Below are 18,486 nucleotides of genomic sequence, written 5' to 3'. Positions count from 1 at the left end.
TATTATACAAGATAAACTACTCGCTGGAACAGCTCCATAAAAAGACAGGTGACACGATCTCCAAAATTGACAACTTGGAACAGAACGTGATTAATTTGAGTCAAAAAGTGAGTGCTAATACAGAAACAACTCAGGATTGGGTACAGGAACATATCCTGGTTGGACAAATGGTGGAGGAAAAGGAGAAAGCTGATGATGTGAAACCAAAAGTAGTACAAGCGGGATCCTTAATTTCTCAGAAGCAAATTGAGGATTATAAATTGAGGTCTTTCATGACTGAATCTAGCAAAAGTCATATTTTGAGGCTAGGATCCTGGCTTGGATTGAAGAAGGAAAATTGGAAAGAACCCTCTATCCAGGGACTGACTGACTTTTGGGACATGGACTTGGGTTTGGAGGAGCTTGAAGTTTTGGGGGTCGCTAGAATTGGAGGAGCTTGAAATACGTTCTGAAACACTCTATGGACTTTATTTTTAACTTTGGAAATTTGGCTGAACTGTCCAGAAGGAACAAAAGTATTGCTAGGCTGGAGTTTTCCCGAGATTTGCTCCTGAGCATCAAAGAATATGAAGAAGACCTGCAGAAGGGACTTGGAAGAGATTTAAGAGCCTCGGATATAAGGACACCAGGTTGATGGATTATACGGAACTGACGGAAAGGACTGGCAGAATCCGAAGCCAGGGAGAGGAGATAGTGAAAGATTACTGGAAAATTTAAAGTGTTTATTTAGAAATTCTGTTAAAGTAATGACTGTTAGAAAAATGGTGGAATGATATTTTATGGATTTAGCAGAAATGCTATAAGAAGTTGGGTGTATATAAGTAATTTACCTTTAATGGGAAAAAAGGTTAAAGAATATGTTATTTATAATATGACAGAAAATAGAGAAAGATGGAAAGGATTTGCTGAAACAAGTACTAGAAGTGGGATACAAGAAGGGAGGTGTGAGGAAGTCGAGGAAACAAGGGAATGAAGGACAGAGTATGGAAAAGGAGAGATGTTTTTAAATTGTTTTTGTTTTGCTTTGTTTATGTGCTTAGCTTAATGGGTTTAGGGTGGGTTTGTATTGTTTATATATTGTATTGTTTTTGTTTTTCTTTTTTCTTGTTTTTTTCTCTTTTCTTTTTGGTCTCTTCTCTCTTTTTTCTACTTTTTTGTAATTTTTAAAAGCAATAAATATTATTAAAAATACCGCACAAAGAACCCTCCCCTCACCCCCCCCAAGTTTACTTGGGGAGTCCCTTCCATGCTTACAGTTTGCAGGCCCTGCCCCAATCTCAAGACCCACCAGCTCTGCTGCTCAGCCTGAACCATTTGTGTGACAATTAGATGGGCCAGGGCAGGAATGTTTTAAATAATGTGCCCAAGGCACAGGGCTGTCTTCTGCAGCATGCCCCCCGCCTCCAGCCTTGCCAGAGAGCCTTCCTTAGGGCAAGCCATGTGTCCGTGGCACTTCTCTTGGACCCCAGGAACCCCTTCCGGAAGCACTCTGATGGAAGAAGAGACAGCGACACACACCCACACCCGTTTTCTCTCCTGTCCTGGCAGCCTGCAGAGATACTCACTTATCTAAGGTCCTGCAGTCATCTGTGTACTCTGCAAGTTCGTTCAGGTCCTGTGGAGAGGCAGAGAGCTGATCCAGAGAAAAGGGGATGGCTTGGCCCTCCTTTCCTACCACTTCCAGCCCTGTCAGTCCAAGGTAGTGAGCGTCTCCCCAAGAAGCGGTGAAATTCAGCAGAAGGCCTAAACAAAGACAGACAGGCAGTGAGCCACCAGGAGAAAGGTCTATAAGGAAGAGGCCCAGAGTTGGAGCTGCTGCAGCTACAGCAACTGTCAAGGCCACATATGCACAACCCTAGATAAAGGGTCCAGAGGCATTGAAGCAGGCTTGAGGTGCCTCCTGGAAGAAGGAAAGCTGAGGACAGAGGGCACTAAAAGCCTCCCCCCCCAAGTGAAGAGGGGGAGAAGCCAGAGGCGAGGCTGGAGGCAAAGGGGCACCATTCTGCGGAGCATGGCAGCAAACACGGTGGAACCATTGAGAGAAGGTGGCAGGAGCCGTGTGTGCAGAGTCAGACTTACACTTCCCAGTATAGACACCTGGTTCCTTGGTCACCATCTCAGGGACAGAATCTGGCACAGCCGTCTGCATCCAGCCCTAAAACGGAAACAGGTTAGAGCAACGTTTATTGTTCTCTAGTGTTCAACAGAAGCAAAGGCCGCCTGTTCCCCTATGGCAGGAGCTCTTTGGGGAGGAACTTGCAGGGCACAGACCCACCATTTCCTGGCCCGTGTCCCCTTTCTCTGCAGCACAGGAGGCCAGGTTATCCACCCCGCTCCCCATGAGGGGTGCCAAGAACCACAGCAGAAAGCTCCTTCCCAGCCAAAGCTCCCTGCTTGGGTTAGAGATCAGTTTCTGGCGCATTCAGTTTATCGCCTGAATTTTATCTTCTAGACTGAGCCTCTGCACCACCTTTCCCCCAGCCAGCCTTTTCACGACAGGCAACTTTACCTGTCTGTCTTCTGTCCGTGAGCCTGCCTGCGTGAAGGGTCTCTCGTCCCCCTCCCCATCCGCAGTTCTCGGCCTCTTCAGCTCTTCCTCGTACCTCAGGCTGCAGGCGCCTTCTGCCTCCTCGTCGTAGGACTCGTCGTAACAGAAGATGGCCTCCAGGATGTCGTCGTCCGTGGTGAACAGGATGGTGTCTCCAAACTGCTCTGGAGCTGAAACATTGTCAACTCTATGGTGACGACACAACTCAAGTCAGCAGCCCAAGCGCTAAAACCGCCCCCCTCCTCCTCCCTCTTCTGCAAGCCAACAGGAAGGTCACAGACACTGCTCCCCGTCCCTCCAGCCCCACAACATCCAGACCAGGAAGGCAGCCCAGGAGAGGCTGTGGTGGCACTTCATATTGGGTCCTGTGCCCGGACTGCGTACCCTGGGGCACCCCCTGAGGAGAAGCACTGCTTCTGAGGCTGGTGATGGGTTTGGGGCTGTTTAAATCATCAGCAAGAAACAAAAGCAAAGGGACAAAAGGATATGAGAGGTGAGATCTTGCTGGGGCACCTCTCCAGAAGGGCAGAAGGGCTGAGCACAGGCATGAACAGCCTGCTTTCAAGCTATTACTATTATTTATTAGATTTATATACCGCCCCTTCATCCAAAGATCTCAGGGTGGTTCACAACATAAAATTCAGGATAAAAGCACAAAATAAAGTTAAAATCAAACCAAAATAAATCAGTTTCAAGAAGGGGGTGGGGCAGGGGAAACTCTGGGCTTCCCCCCGCTCATCTCTCCTTTGTCTTGGAGCTAAGGCCAAGCTCTGCAGTCGGGAGAAGGGCATGCAGCCCGGCCTTCCTTCCCCCTGGCCCTCTCTGTTCCCAGCGCATCTCTTCCCATAACTAAGCACTTCCTGGTCCAAGACGTGTAACAGCTGAGGGAAGGGGCTGGGCGCATGAGCAGGACTGGGAGCCAGCTCCTCTTGCTTTCTCTGCAAGGCATCATTAGAAGCAGAAACTTAAAAGCCTCCCCCGCACCTCCAGCCAGGGTCCCAGAAGCCTTGGCAATCTCCCCTCTGAAGATGCACTGCTCGTCCAGCAGCATGGTGACGTCCTTTGCGCCCCGGAAGGAGTGGATGCGAGACTTGTTGTAATTCCAGATGCGGATCATGGCCACCTCGCACGCCTTGGCAAAGTCCAGGAAGATGCAGTGGGATTTCCCAGGGGTGAAGGGAGCCAGCCAGAGGTGCATGTCGTCCTGAGTTCGGTTCACCCCGTCCAGCAAATTGCTGGCCACTCGCGGATCTTGGCCGTAGGAGGGCAAGATGTTGATATCGGGGGGGTTGGCTGTGATTTTGGCAACCTGGATGGGCTCCCCTTTGGAGCTGAAGAGCTCCAGCCCGTTAAGGCCCACGTAGTGCCTGTCCCCCCAGGTGGAGCGGATGTCGATTCTCAAGCGCTGCCCAAAAGGCAGGACTGGGATTTGGAAGTCGCCCCCGTCCTCCAGGTCCAAGCAGCCCTCCCCTTCCTGGCGCCTGGCCAGTCCCTGCCCGCTCTCCTTTGCCCGCAGCTTCTGGTCTCCTTGCCGGCTGATTTTCTGCTGGTGGAGAAACTCGTCAAAAATGTCCCCTTGGAAGTCCATGTTGGAGATTCGGCCGTGGTGCAAGTGGTTGAACTTCAGCAGAGAGTTCCAGGACTCCTGCAGAACTTGCTCCTGGGAACTGCCCCACTTTGCCCGGGAAGGCCGTGTGGCGTTGCCCTTCGCCAGCAGAGCCTCACCTGGAAGGAGGGAGAAACAGAGAGCGCCTCTGGTGCCTGCTGGGCTGGACCCTCCTGCGGAGACCGCGAGGGGGGTGCTCCGGCCCAGCTCAGCCCAGGGCAGGAGGGCCCTGCTGCTCTGCTAAGAAGAGGCCCGTGGAAAGATCTGCCTCTGTGGACCAAGGGAGCTCACACACCCTTAGATGAGGGGGACCCCAAAGGAGAGGGGGGCTCTGAGCCAGACTGAGCTGGACTCCTACAACTGAGACTCTCCAAAGCGTTTGCACACGAAATATCAAAATGGAGTAACGTTTCTCAAGCCTGAGCTTCATGGCAAGTAAGCTGTACAGTTTAAATCAGGGGAACCCATTGTCCTCTAGATGGAGCTGGAAGGCAGCTCCCGCTGTAGGAACGCAGGAACCTGCCTTACGCTGAGCCAGGCCCACCCAGGTGAGAACTGGCCCCTTGGACTGGCTGGGCCTCTGCAGGATGTCAGGGGGGAGTTTTCTCCCATTCCGGCCTCAAGGTGCTGCTGGAGCGTTTCTGCACATGATGGTCTTTCACCAACTACAATCCCTCCCTGACCACTGTGCATGCTGGCTGCTGGGAGATGGGCTCCAGTCACACCCGGAGGGCTACAGGCTCTCCATCCCAGTTTAGAGGATGTTCAGAGGTGTCACTTTTTACAACGTTTCTGAGGGCTGGACCCACACCATCCCCGGGAAGAAGAGTCCGCGCGTGACTCGGCTCAAGCCGAGGCGTTCCTGACGCATGACACAGTTGGCACACGGCTTTGTTGTGAAATGAGGTTTTAAGAGATGTAGCAAAAAGGCAGGAAATCCAATAATGTAAGCTTTACATGCCACTGATACAAGCCAGGCAGAGACGTCAATTTGTTCTCGTATGGCCACATCCCCACATCTGCTGACGGGATGCGCCCAGGACCTGTGGGTCTCAATTCCTTACAAGAGAACAGAATCTTATTAAAAGATCTGTTTCAGATAAAATACATCCCTGAACAAAACAATTAGGATTTAAGCAGAGAAAATGAAGCAGTGGGGGCAGGTTTAAGACCTCCGGTTACAAATTGCTCTTACATACTTCGCAGACTGCTGCTCCCTCCTGAGAAATGCTACAGCTCCATGTGACTCAGAGCTGAGCCCCATCCTGCAAGCTCCCCAGCACAGCCCCAAGCAGGATATAGAAAGGGCTGCTTCTTAGAAGACGAAAGGACAGCCCATGGCAGGAGACGAACTCCTGAAGTTAGGAAAAGAAGGAAGGCAGGAAGTTTGAGCACCTGGCCTGGGAAAACCAACCTGGCCCTGAAAAAACACAGGCAGTGAAGAGATGAAGCTCTCCCTGCACCTGAGCTCTTTTCTTCTGCGCTGCTCCAGAGCTCTAGCAATGAACAATTGCATATATGTTTTCTCAGAGGCAAGTCCCCCCTCCATGCTCAGTAGAACTTACTCCCAAGTAAACGTGTACAGTATATACTGCAGCTTTAGTGGCTGAGCATCTTTCTACCGCCCCCTTGCCCCCCCCTGAAGAAGTGCTATTTAGTCTAGCAACAAAGGCACCAGCTCCCAATGAGACCCACCTAAGGGCAGCCCAGAACAGCCAGGTGGGGCTGCCCACTGAGAACCAGACTGCAAGAGTAGACAGAGCTTCAAGCTCTGAGGGGAGGGGAGCAAGAGCATCACAGCATGGCCAACCAGAGCCCCGAACCACCCAGGCGAGGGAGGGAGGGAGGGAGGCCCATCCACCCCCAGCCCCAGGATCCATGGCGGCATTCCATGCCTGGCAGAGGACCTCCGAGAAGCAGCACTCCTGCGGCAACTTCTCCATCCACCGCAGCTGCCAAGCTGAAAGGGTCTGAATAGTCCCCAGCTCCACCAGGAAGACGGTGTGCGGGCTCTCTAGGCCCGGCAGTAAGCGAGGGCAGCTGAAGGGTGGGGAAACTGCGAGGGGAGGGGGGTTTCCTTCACCTGCCAAGGGAGTCACTTCCACCTCCAGTGCTCGCTGTGTGATAATAAACAGCCTCTCCTTCAAGGCATCCCAAGGAGACTGTGTGGGTGAATTGTGCCCAAGGAAAAAGTTGTGGATGGGGGCACCACCCCACACTTCCCCTTTGTGGCCAGCAGGCAAGTGCTCGCTGTCTAAGAAGGTCCCCCAGAAAACCAGATGACCCGACTGGACACCTAAGGGAAGCTGGCTGGGGATCAGTTCTTACCTATGTCCAGAGGAGCTTCCTCCTTGCAGATGGCATGGCCAAACTCTTCCCTTCCGTGGCCTCCCAGGCTTCGCCCAGGAAGCAGCAGGTCGGCCGCATAGTTGCACTTGCTGGGCAGGGGACTCAGGAAGTCCAAGCCGGTGGCCGACTCTTTCCTGGCGCCTGCCAGCAGCTTCCCCTCCGCAGACTCAAGGTGGGATCTCTCTAGATCATCTGGGCAGGGGTGGGGGCTCCGGTCGCTTGTTCCAAGGCAGCCCCTCCCGATGGTCTCGGCGGGCAGCTGGGCTCGCTGTGATTCAAGCCAGGGGAATGGGTTTTGCTTAGGTGAGCAGACCCGGCTCTTTTCTTTGGCCTCGGAAGCAGGCAGGATGCAGGGCAGTTCTACGCCAGGCAGCTGAGACAGTTTCCTTCCAGAGAGTTTTTCCATTTGTTCACTCAGAGAAAGATCGTCGTCGGAATGAGCGGGCTCCATGGTCTCTGGCGAGAGGGGGCTATGGACATTTCCCCTGGAAAGTGAGCCAGGTGCTTCTTGGAGATCTTGCTTCAACTTAACCAGGCCAAGAGAGCTGTCCTTTTCCTCGGAGCAGGGAGGCTTCAGATTCAACAGCCCCCTGCCTGGCTCGTGGCTCCAGTCTGCCGTGCCCCAGCCCCTTCCTTCCCTCCCCTTCCCAGGAACGGAGCAACTTTCTGGGAGCTCAATGGTGGTGCAGCTGCTGCCATTGGCACCCTCGTTTCCACAGCCCTTTTGAAGTTCACCAGCAAATACAAGGTTTCCATCCACATAGACAATGATGTTTCTTGCTCCAATGTCAAGATCCTGAAAACACACAGAAAAACAAAAGGAGGACCTCGGTCTGGGAGCCAAGCAAAAGTCAGTGGTTTTCATTTCATGCCTTCCCAAAGGAGCCCAGTTCATAAGATGTGGAGAGAGAGACAGTCAGCAGCAAGCTAAAAACATATGCGAAGCACTTCAGCTCTGGCACATGTGAAGGGGTGCCAGTATCTTCCTCACAATTAAACCTGTAGGCGTTGAGGAATTGGTTGTGTTCAGGCATAACACTAAACCATGGTTTAGTGCATGGATAGGCAAACAAAGGCCCAGGGCCGGATCCAGCCCAATTGCCTTCTAAATCTGGCCCGCAGAAGGTCCAGGAATCAGCATGTTTTTACATGAGTAGAATGTGTCCTTTAATTTAAAATGCATCTCTGGGTTATTTGTGGGGCATAGGAATTCGTTCATTCCCCACCCCCCAAACATAGTCCGCCCCCCCCCAAGGTCTGAGGGACAGTGGAGCAGCCCCCTGCTGAAAAAGTTTGCTGACCCCTGGTTTAGTGTTACAAGAGCGAGCCTGTGCCAGCCTCAGAGTCATGTGCTCCCACCGGCCACCAGGTGGGGCTGTGGGGAAGGAAGAGGGAGTTCCTCTTCCACTTTAGATTAGCTGCAGTTTAGCGTGTTGCCCAAGCCATAAACTGTGGTTAAGCTAAAGCTTATGGACTGAAGTTGGTTTGCTTTAATAAATCAAAGTCAGCCCCTGTGTCTGGGTTCAGATAACACACTAAACGGCTGTTAATGTAAAAGGCAAGCAAAAGCTCTGAACTCCTCCATGTGCCACGTCAGAAGTGCAGAGGGAGAATGAGAGCACAAAGTTGCTGCAGCTTGTTCTTGTGATGCTAAAACACAATTCGGTGCAGGGATGATGGGGCACCCGATGCCCTCTTGATGTTGCTGCATTCCAAATGTCATCAGCCCCAGCTGGCGTGGCCGACAGAGGAGGACTATGGTAAGGTCAGATTTATTTATACGGTCAAAGGCCCATCAAGGGTGATGGAGGTTGCAGGTCAACAACATCTGGAGGGCCACAGATCCCCTGCATGCAGTTTAGTGTTACCCTGGGATAAGACCAATACCTACTCATGCCTTGAGGCTGGTTTTCTGAAGCTTCTGTGCTTCTCTCCATTTCCTTAAACCAGGGATGGCCAACCTGTGACTGCTCAGATGTTGTTGGAGTCTTAGCTCCCATCATTCCCAGCCAGTGAAGCCAGTGGTCAAGAATGATGGGAGTCGGGTCCATGAACACCTGGAGGACCACAGGTGAGCCATCCCTGCTAACCCTCACAATTGCTCCATTTTGGCTTGGACAATTTTTCTTCCCGTCAGAGCCTGGACTTAAGGACCTGTTCTCAAGCCCCTGGACTTACACCAGGCAAGCACCTGACCCCCAAGAAGACCAGCAAGCAAACTGCCCTCCTGCCACCTATTTCCCAGGGGAAAGAGGGGCTGCCTCTGATCTGCTTTAAAAGCTGTATGGGGCCTCCCTCTTTGCTCTCGGCTTCCCGATTTCCCTTCTATTTGTGCTGCCATATGAGTACTGCCTCTCTGACAGCACAGATGAGAATGAGTCATGGAGGATAAGGCTTAGCTCATCTATAATCCAGAATAGAAAATCCTCTTTCGCTCAGTACCTGGAGCCATTCTGAACAAATCATCCCAGCAGGCTCTCTGAGCAATTCTCACAGCGAATTTCCAGAACCATGAAGCGGTTGCCATCTGCTGTGGGGGGTGGCTTTGGCTGTGCACCACATTTGCCAGCAGCCTTGCAAACGGAGGCTTAGTGTACAACCAAAGACCAGCTGGATCGTCAAGGTTTAGGAAAAAAATATTGAGTACGAGAAGAAACTGAATGGGGCAAAAAGACTGAAAAAGCGGCCCATGGAGGACTCAGTCTGTGGAGAGATCACAGAACAATGTCTGCCTATTGGGGGAGGGAAAGGAAAACCATGTGCCTGAGAAATGGAGTGTCCTGAGAGGAGGCAGGGCAGGCAGGCTAGAACCCGGATCAGGAGCACTCCATACTGCAACTGTCTGTTGCAGGCCCCACTTGGTAGCAGCAGCAACAGCAGTTCCCAAGGCATTTTTCCCCCTACTGCATGATATCCTAGTAACTTCTCTCTTTCTTTCTGATCATGCCCAAAAGCCAATTCAAAATGGAAAAGGACTGTCCAAAACTCTGCAGGCTCTTTTTGTTGTTTGGAAATTCTCACGATGCAGCCTCAAGGGCAAGTCTTGTTTTGAAGGCGTCATCCAAGCATTCCTGCAGCTCAGAATGGAAGCAGGGGCAAAAACAACACCCCTCCCCTCTCTCCAAGGCTAATGGAATAACAGCCGAGAACAGCACATGCCACACCCCAAGGTGCCCAAGACCAAAGTCATCACTTACACTAGGCACAGGGGTGCTGTAATTCCAAATCCTGATCCGGGACAGACCAAAGTCATCAGACAAGCTGGGATTTCGGACCACGAAGTACAGCTGCACTGGAGGCTGGAAGAGGCACGTCCAGGGGAAGCGCTCTTTGCTGACCTAGGAGACACGGAAGCAAACCCTCACAGCAGATGGCTGGGAAGGAAGGAGCCCGGCTGCTGCTGCTGCAGCTTGGAGAGCAGAAGGGGAGGCCAGAGGAGGGCAAGAGCCGCATGCCCACCTGCTCCTGGGGGAAGCCAGGCTTGCCTCGGGGAGAGCGAGCAGCAGCCTCCCTGCAGCTCCAGAGAGCCGCTGCCTGGGTCAAACTCACGGGGGGGGGGGGCTTGTTCTAATCAAAGTAAATCAGCTTTGCAGCTTGCCAGGATCCCAACAGGACACCGACTTGCAGATTAGCAGGCGGGACCTTCAAGAGTGAAAGGCATTTCTGACCACCTCCCTTCTGGACGGCAAACTTTTCTCATGCAGACTGAGTTGTCGGGCACAGAACAGTACACATTTAAATGTTTTTAAAGCCTTAAAGAAATATCCATGCTTCAAGTGATGAAAGACGCCTGCCTGTTTCTCAAACAAACAGAGGCCTCTTCAACTTCCTTCTCCTTGCCTGCCAGCTCCTTTTGATCCTGCTCCCCCCACCTGCGCACTTTGACCTTCATGGGTAAGAGGGCCCTGGCATGGAATGCAGCAAAGCTGGTGCTACTCACCCGCCCCCCCTGGCCAGGCCTCAAAGCTACCCCCCCCCCAAGAGCAGCCGCAGCCTCCCCTATGGAGGCTCATCCTAGCCACTCCTTGCAACAAGCTGAGCAGAGGGAAACAAATGCTAATAATAATAATAATAATAATAATTCATTTGTATCCCGGCCTCCCCGGCCAAAGCTGGGCTCAGAGCGGCTAACAACAAGTAAAAATAGCACAGTGTACATAAAATCACACAGTCAATTCATTAAAATACATTCTAAAATCAATTCACAATCAAATTAATGGCAACCATTGGGTTAGAGTTCTATGAGGATTACAGAAGGAAAGAGAGGGTCAGACTGTGCCTTGGCCAAAGGCCTGGCGGAACAGCTCTGTCTTGCAGGCCCTGCGGAAAGATGTCAAGTCTCACAGGGCCCTGGTCTCTTGTGACAGAGCGTTCCACCAGATCGGGGCCACGGCCGAAGAAGCCCTGGCTCTAGTTGAGGCCAGCCTAACCTCCCTGTGGCCCAGGATCTCCAAGATGTTTTTATTTGAAGACCGTAAGGTACTTTGTGGGACATACCAGGAGAGGCAGTCCTGTATGTACGAGGGTCCTAGGCCGCATAGGGCTTTAAAAGTTAAAACCAGCACCTTAAACCTGATCCTGTACTCCACTGGGAGCCAGTACAGTTGATATAAAACCGGGTGAATGTGATTCTGCGGCGAAGACCCGTAAGGAGATGACCGCCGCGTGGATCACAGTCCACCCAGGGACAAAAAGCAAGGAAGCTGTGCATGAGATCGGAACAAGTCTGGTGTTTCTGAGGAGGGGGCTGAGATACGCTGCATGACACACTCTCTGTCCTGAGGAGTTGAACCAGGAGAACCCCGGAGGCAGGTGCTGTTTGAAACCCCCCACAGGGCATTTGCTGAAATGGAGGAGGGGCATCGCACTGCCCTGGAAAGGCAGGTGAGCCCTGGATCCTGCAGGCAGAGCCTACCTTGGAGTTCCTGTTGACCAGGCAGCCCAGCTCTCCTGGCATGTCGGCGTGCCGGATGTCCACGTCGTGAGGAGACACAAACACTTTGGCGTGGTGCAGATCAAAGAACTCCACTTCCGTCAGGCCCACCCTGCTGGCGTTGCCCCAGTTGGAGAGGATCTCCACAGTGATGTAGATGGCATCCCGGACCTCCCTCTCCAATTCCAGCTGGCCCTAGGAGGGTGAAAACTGAGCAGCCGCCACCACAGACGCTGATGCCCCAAGGGGAGCAGCAGGAAGGCGAGGAGAAAGGGCCTTGCCACATGGCTCCTCTGCCCTATGCCACGCACAGAGCAAATTGCGCAGCCATGCCAAGGGATCCGGTATTGAGCCTGCCATCCCAACCCTGGCGTGGCCCATCTGCCTAGAGCTACTGGGGCCTTCATCCCACCTGAGGTCATTTCACTTCCACTACTGATTTCTATGGGGCCTGGGGAAGAGGATGACTCAAAGGCACAGCTGTGGCTTCTGCCACTCGTAAAAGCCTCCTTCCCTACCAGCACTGGTGAGCTGCGGCAGGAAGACTGGCTCTCAATCTCTTGCAGCACTTTCAGAAGCTTCTTCTGTTGCCTGAAATAGGGAGCAGAACAGTCACAGGCCAGACTCTGGCAGGAAGTCCCGAGACGGACAACTGAAGGCCCAACTCGGCTCCTGCCCTGATCGCTGCACAGCCTGAACCTTCAGGCAAAGACCTGGACCACCGGAGAATGAGGTGCAGCTCCGCTGACTTGGCTGAGGACGGGCAAGATCCGGGCTACCTTGCCAAAGATTGGAAATGCTCTCAAGAGTTAGCAAACTGGCCTGAAACTCCAGGTCTGTTCCAGGATAATTTTTGTTTAGGAGCAGTTAGGAATGTGTCCCCCTCGAGTATGACACCGTGTTCCCCACTTGCAGGCATTCTGGGCCCAGACACTTCCATGTGCAACCATTGCCAGTGTGCTGAGCCCAGTCCCCAGACACCCCTCTCTTGCCAGGCATTCGGGAAGGAGAGCCAATGGCCCCAGCACCTCACCCCAACCTCAGAATTGGCCCCACAATGGACCGCAACCTCTACCCCCCGTCTACACATCCTGGATGAGGCCCTCACAATGGCACCAATGCCATCACCTCGTGAGCCGGCGCTTCTTCAACATGGCTAGGAAGACAAGGAGACCCAGCAGAGACAGGGGAAGGCATGGGGATCCATTTGGACCTGGGTGCTTACTTGCACATACCAAACCCCCTCCCCCCGCTTGGCTCCGAATTGCCCCGGAAAAGGACTCAAAATAAACCCACACAGCCACCTGTTTCCTAGGTGCCCAATCCTCTCCATGGCCGTGGAGACGACGCTTCCCTCCTGCAGCTTTTGAGGAGGCTCATTTGTTGCAGACGCAGGTGGCAAAGGCGACGGCAGCTGCGAGGGGGGAAACGCAAACACAACAGGTCACGGGGCTGCCAACACCCCCTCTGGGAGCTCCAGAACAAGCTTAGGCCAAAGTATCTGGGACGACAACCTGGCCATGCATTTGCAGGGCACTTGGGAGTCACTTGGCAGTCACATGTGCACCGCTGTTCATCTTTAGAGGGTTCAGGGAGACACTCCCTTCATGTATGGATCACCCAGGAGCCTGGCAGTTGAAATGTGGCGCTTCCTCCCTCTTGTGGGCTGCCTGAGGTTAAGGGCAATGTGGCCCTCCCTCCCAAGATAGCCGACAGGAGCCAGCTGGATGGGCGCTGAACCCTTCTTCAACAATGGCAACAGGACAGCAGCTCTCCACCACACTGGAGGGCAGAGACTAGCTCAAGGATAGAAGGGCAAGCGCCCTCCTGCAACGCTGCTCTCTGCCACCCAGCAACTGCAACCTCAGGCAACTGCTTCACTGCACCTGCTGGTGGGGCTGGCCCTGTAGAGAACTCCACACTAGTCTCTACACTAGGGTTGCCATACGTCCAGATTTTCCTGGACATTTATTTTTCTTCTTTTTTCTGTTCTCTTTTTTCTTTTTCTTTTTCTGTTTCCTTTTCTCTTTCTCTGTTTTTGTTTTTATTTAGTTTATTTTATCTTATTGTATTATGAAAATACTTTAATAAAATCTTTTTTTAAAAAAAAAGAAAGAAGAAGAAATACTCAAAGAGAAGAGAGTCCAAGATGGATGGGAGTTTCTTAAAGATGAAATACTGAAGGCACAAAGGCAGACAATCACAGCAACAAAGAAAAGTGAGAGGCACGTTTTACAGATGAGTTGAGAGGTAAGAAGGGAATGTATAAGAAATGGAAGAAAGGGGAAATCACAAACAAGGAGTGTACACAAGCAGCCAAGAATGAACTCAGGCTTGCAAGAGGGGATGCTCATCAAATTTGCAGATGTCACCAAACAGACAATGCCACAGAAGCTGAACTCAAAATGACCTTAACAGATTGGAGAACTGGGTGCAAGCCAACAACATGAATTTCAGTAGGGACAAAGGTTAAGGTTCTGCACTTAGGCAGGAAGAACCAGATGCACAAATAAAAGATGGGGGACACCTGGATTACTAGCGGTACATGTGAAAAGGATCTAGGGGTCTTGGTGGATCAAAAGCTTAACATGAGTCAACAGTGTGATGCAGGAGCAAAAGAAGCTAATGCAGTTCTAGGCTGCATCAATAGAAGGTGGTGTCCAGATCAAGGGAAGTCATAGTCCCACTCTATTCTGCCTTGGTCAGACCACACCTGGAATACTGTGTCCAATTTTGGGCACCATAATTTAAGAAGGAAGTTGACAAGCTGGAGGGCAGAGGGACAAGCAGAGGAGGGCAACTAAAATGACCAAGGGTCTGGAAACCAAGCCTGATGAGGAACAGTTGAGGGAGCTGTGTAGGTTTAGCCTGGAAAAGAGGAGACTGAGAAGAGATATGATTGCAATCTTCAAATATCTCAAGGGCTGTAATATGGAAGATGGAGCAAACTTGTTTTCTACTGCTCTGGAGGGTAGGACTTGAACCCATGTATTCAAGTTGCAAGAAAGGAGATTCCGACTAAACATCAGAAAAACTTTATGACAGTAAGAGCTGTTTGACTGTGGAACAGTCTCCCTTGGGAGGTGGTGGCCTCTCCTTCCTTGGAGGTTTTTAAGCAGAGGTTGGATGGCCATTTGTCAGGGATGCTTTAGTTAAGATTCCTGCACTGCAGGGAGTTAGACCCTTGGGGTCTTTTCCTACTCTACAATTCTACAATTCTATGATCCCGCCCTCTCTGCTTGCACTTTTGGGGGGGAGCAAAGTTTGTGTTGCTTTTGGTTCTTCTCATTTGGACAAGACTTCCGTCTCTGAGGGCTTCTTTGCCTCTGCCTGCTAACCATGCTGGCATCCTCTTGGCCCTGGAGCTGCCTTTCCTGATCTGCACTACACTCTCCAGTTGAGCTTTTATACAACTCCCGAGCAATTCCAGTGACTTGGCCCTCTTGACTCTGCCTTTTTAGCAGCCTCCTCGTTTCGAGAGAGTTTCCTCTTTTGAAATCAAGTGTGACTCCGTGGCAGTGGCTGGCAACAGGCAGGCAGAGACAGCGCAAGGAAGCAGGTGGCTTCTCTCCCCAGCTGCTGCCCCAAATCACTGCCACTTTAGCACATCTGCTGGTAGAAGCAAATGCATTTCATGCCCAGCGGCATCGCCCTAAATTTACCTCTGCATCCTCCTATTCCCATGCAGTGGATGAAGCCACTTTTGACTGTTCAAACTTTCGCTTTTGATAAACTATTTTGCCTCTCCTGTCCCCCAGCCCAAGGAACTGCCCCTCTTGTTTTCCAAACAACCCCTTCCTTTTGCTAAGTCACAGAGGGAACCATTGGCGCCCCCCCCCCCAGCTGACTACATTCAGGATCAGGCAGCGGGAGGAGCTTGCTCTCCATTGCCACGAAAGCGCCAGTCGTGCAAACTCTTCCAGGGCTGCCCTCAGCAGCTGGGAAGGGGTTTGCAGTCCTCAGCGTGGCACTGGCAGTTTATCTGTCAGCAGAGAAAGCTTGCAATGGGCAGGGCGAGGGTGGGGTGGGTGTACACAGGGAGCGCCAACTCACTTGGTGGGGAGAGAGACGGCTTCTGCTACTGACCTCAGCAGAAGCGGCTGGCTCCAGCTCAGCCCTCAGGGGCCCGGCCTGCAGCTGCCTGCAGAGAAGCTCCTTCTGGAGGGTCTCGTTTTCTGTCTGCACCGCCTTCAGGACCACAGAAGCCGAGAGCACAGGGTCCTTTTTCTCACACACGTTCTTCCGGGTGGCTGAGAGAGGCCTTTCGGATCGGCTGATTGGCCCTGGTGCCCAAAAGAAGCAGAAAAGACTTTCTGACCATTTTCTCAAAGCGCAAGTGAGTCCTGCCCCAGGCTAAGGCTGAAAGGGCTCCTGTGCCACAGGATGAGGAAGAGGGGCCATGTCTTGTATGTGATGCACAGTAAGGAAACCCAGGGCTCTCCTATGCACCACCCAGGGCTGGATAGGGACCCTTCTCCCGGGCACAAGCCTCCAGCCCCACAAGGATGTCAGAGAGGTCAAAGCAGCTGCCGCCCAGCTCCTGCCATTTCCCCTATACTAACAATCTGCTGGGTGCAAGGATGTGACTCCAGACATAGAGCAAAGAGCTGAGGTGGCTCCACTCAGGTCTGAGCAGCAGAGGGAGAAGAGGACAGTCAGGGCCCTGTGCCATTTCCGCCAAGTGGGGAGGAAAACCTGCCAAGGAAGAGGCAGAGAAGGCATGAAGGAACAGACAGCAGCTCAGGGGAAGAAGAAAAACCAGCGAGGAGGAGGAGGAGGAGGAGGAGGAAGGCAGGGCAGCCGCTCGAGAAGTAAGGATTCAGCCGAAAAGGAGGGACACAGCAAAGGGGGAAGAAAGTAAACAGAGTAGCCTTTTGAGGAGTTTGCAAGCTGTAGAGAGAGGCAGAGTCAAGAGGCATTTCTCTGATGACAGGGCTGCTGGAGCATATTTGAAAGCTGAGCTCTCTGAGAAAGAGAAAGGCAGAAAGAGCCGGAGAAACATGTGCAGCCAAGAAACCTGTGAAGGGCTGTTTGTGAAGAACAATCTGAAGTCAGATTTGAGCAAGATGGCGACTTCTGAGGGCTGGTGGCTGCTTTGCAAGCCAGTCTTCCCAAACACTGGCGTGCTCTTGGGGGTTCTACATCCGTGCCGCGCAATGCTTGAAAATGCTATGCCACAAGAGAAAGACGTCAATCGACTGCCAAGAGGCATGCCCGAGTCACACTCCCTTTCTTCTCTTCTCTCTGCAAGGAAGGCTTTGTGTGCCTCACTAATGAGATCCCAATGGGCTCCCCAGCGAGATGGTGATACATGACAACGAGAGCATGAATGCAAGCAAGCAGCAGACCCAGCTGGGCCCCTGCGAGGCAACAGGACCTGCCTGTGGTCCCTTTTCATCCTCACGGCAGGCCCCTCCTGCAGTCTCTGCACCCCCTCGATCCTTCAGGCATTGCAATGAAACAATCGCCATCTCCCTTACTGGAGGGGGTCTGTTCCTGATCCTCCTGGTGCAGGCACCCAGCGGAGAGCGGCCGAGCCACTTGGCTACCAGGCTTGGTGGGGACGTAGGTCTCAGCGCTGCCTTTTCTTTTTGCAGAGAGGCTCCGCTCTTTCTTCATGTCTACGGAAAGACAAACAGAAGTGATGCCCAGGCTGGCTTCCTTGAGGAAAGGCAGCACGTGCTCACGGGGAGTGGAAGAGGCAAAGGCAATCGGGCGCTCCCCAAGGTACACGGGAGGCCACTGCTTCTCAGGCGCTGCCTATTTTGGTACCATGAGAGAGTGGGAGTGGTGGAAAACAAGGCTAATGCCAGCACATCCACAGACCAGACACAAAAAGGGAAAGACAGATTGGCAGAATTCTCTACAAGCAACACAAAATACACTCTCTCTTTCCTCTCTGGTCCAAGGCAGGCAGTTAGCCCCCTCTGGACTTACTTTGGCAGTTGGGCTTGAATTCCAGCACAAGGAGAGAGGTGGGCGCAGCTGCTGCTGCTGCTGCTGGGGAGTCTCCTGCGTTGCTGAGGAGAAGCCCAGTGCCTTCTCCAGAAGACTCAAGGGGCTCCTCCGCCTCCGAGGCCCCTGCAGGCACGTCCTCCTCCACAGAGTCAGAGGTCTCCCCTTCCGAGCAATCTTCCTCCATCCTCTTCTGATTCACGCTGAACTCCAAGTTTTGCCGGAGTTCCTGCCACAAAATTCCAGAGAGCCAGGTTGAAAATCTCACAATAAAAAAAGGATCCAAATCAAGGCTGCTACCTGGTATCCATTTACCTTGCAGAAAACCTCAGTAAACTCAATGTGACTCTGCTCTGGGTTGACGTATGTAAGATTCTGCTATAAATCCCCTTCCGTATCCAACATGCTGCGACAATGAAGAGGTGCAGGGTGAATCAAAGTCGGGCCATCAGGAGGCAGCGACTGTTGCTGGGAGCTGTTAGCTCTAGGCAGGTCCCAGGAATACCCAGAATCACAGCTAGGAGAACTCAGATGAGTCACCCAGCCAAAAGAAAGCACAGCTTGCAGAATGAAGCTCAAATCCTCAGTTCTCTGCACCCTTTGTTCTACCAGAGCTTGTTTATTTCTTCCTCATCCCTTTTTCCTTGTGTATTTTGTTGTTTAGACTCAGCCTCAGAGGACTGTCTTACCAGTGATCATTGCAAAGTCACTCTGAAAGACTTTTTGACTGAACAAGAGGGATGAGTCTTGCCGAGCCCTGGCCTGTGACCCGACACAGAGTCCTCAGAGGATGATCCAAGCACCCTGCAGGCTGAGGACCCTAAGCAGCAGGCAGGGCCCCCTGATGAAGGTTTCTATACCTGGGACCCCTCCCTGCCACAGCCATTTAGGGTATCCTTTAGAGAATGATACAGGTAAAAAGGCTGTCAATAAATAGGACAGCATGCAGATGAGGGAGACTATGACTGCAACCCTAAACACGTTTACCAAGCCATAAGCCTGATGGAACACTTGCAGTAAACAGACCTAGGGCTGTGCAGTAAGAGAAAAACCAAAGGCTATTGAGGGAGAAAGACCCCTCTCTCTTTTCCAACA

The 18,486-nt window shown here is 52.3% G+C and overlaps 1 protein-coding gene across 8 annotated transcripts in view; it reads right to left on the bottom strand.

The window, feature by feature from the left end:
• Window positions 1-18,486, bottom strand: part of KATNIP (katanin interacting protein) — a 35,123-nt gene that overhangs the window by 9,520 nt on the left and 7,117 nt on the right. For 6 of the 8 annotated variants that reach the window (XM_080981338.1, XM_080981341.1, XM_080981339.1 and 3 more), the window contains exons 7-18: window positions 17,374-17,620; window positions 16,917-17,057; window positions 15,490-15,719; window positions 12,741-12,850; window positions 11,955-12,027; window positions 11,419-11,631; window positions 9,701-9,841; window positions 6,483-7,299; window positions 3,533-4,273; window positions 2,510-2,718; window positions 2,080-2,155; window positions 1,566-1,743 (exon numbers count right to left, since the gene is read on the bottom strand). In XM_080981338.1, the coding sequence (XP_080837464.1) occupies window positions 1,566-1,743; window positions 2,080-2,155; window positions 2,510-2,718; window positions 3,533-4,273; window positions 6,483-7,299; window positions 9,701-9,841; window positions 11,419-11,631; window positions 11,955-12,027; window positions 12,741-12,850; window positions 15,490-15,719; window positions 16,917-17,057; window positions 17,374-17,620 (3,176 nt within the window). The remainder of the gene's footprint in view (window positions 1-1,565; window positions 1,744-2,079; window positions 2,156-2,509; window positions 2,719-3,532; window positions 4,274-6,482; window positions 7,300-9,700; window positions 9,842-11,418; window positions 11,632-11,954; window positions 12,028-12,740; window positions 12,851-15,489; window positions 15,720-16,916; window positions 17,058-17,373; window positions 17,621-18,486) is intronic. The other 2 variants (XM_080981344.1, XM_080981345.1) reach the window with 2 other exon arrangements.

This window comes from Podarcis pityusensis, assembly GCF_964106645.2.
Source record: "Podarcis pityusensis genome assembly, chromosome: 14".
Classification (NCBI taxonomy): Eukaryota; Metazoa; Chordata; class Lepidosauria; order Squamata; family Lacertidae; genus Podarcis; species Podarcis pityusensis.
The sequence above is the reverse complement of the archived record's forward strand: the minus strand, read 5'-3'. Positions and strand labels throughout refer to the sequence as shown.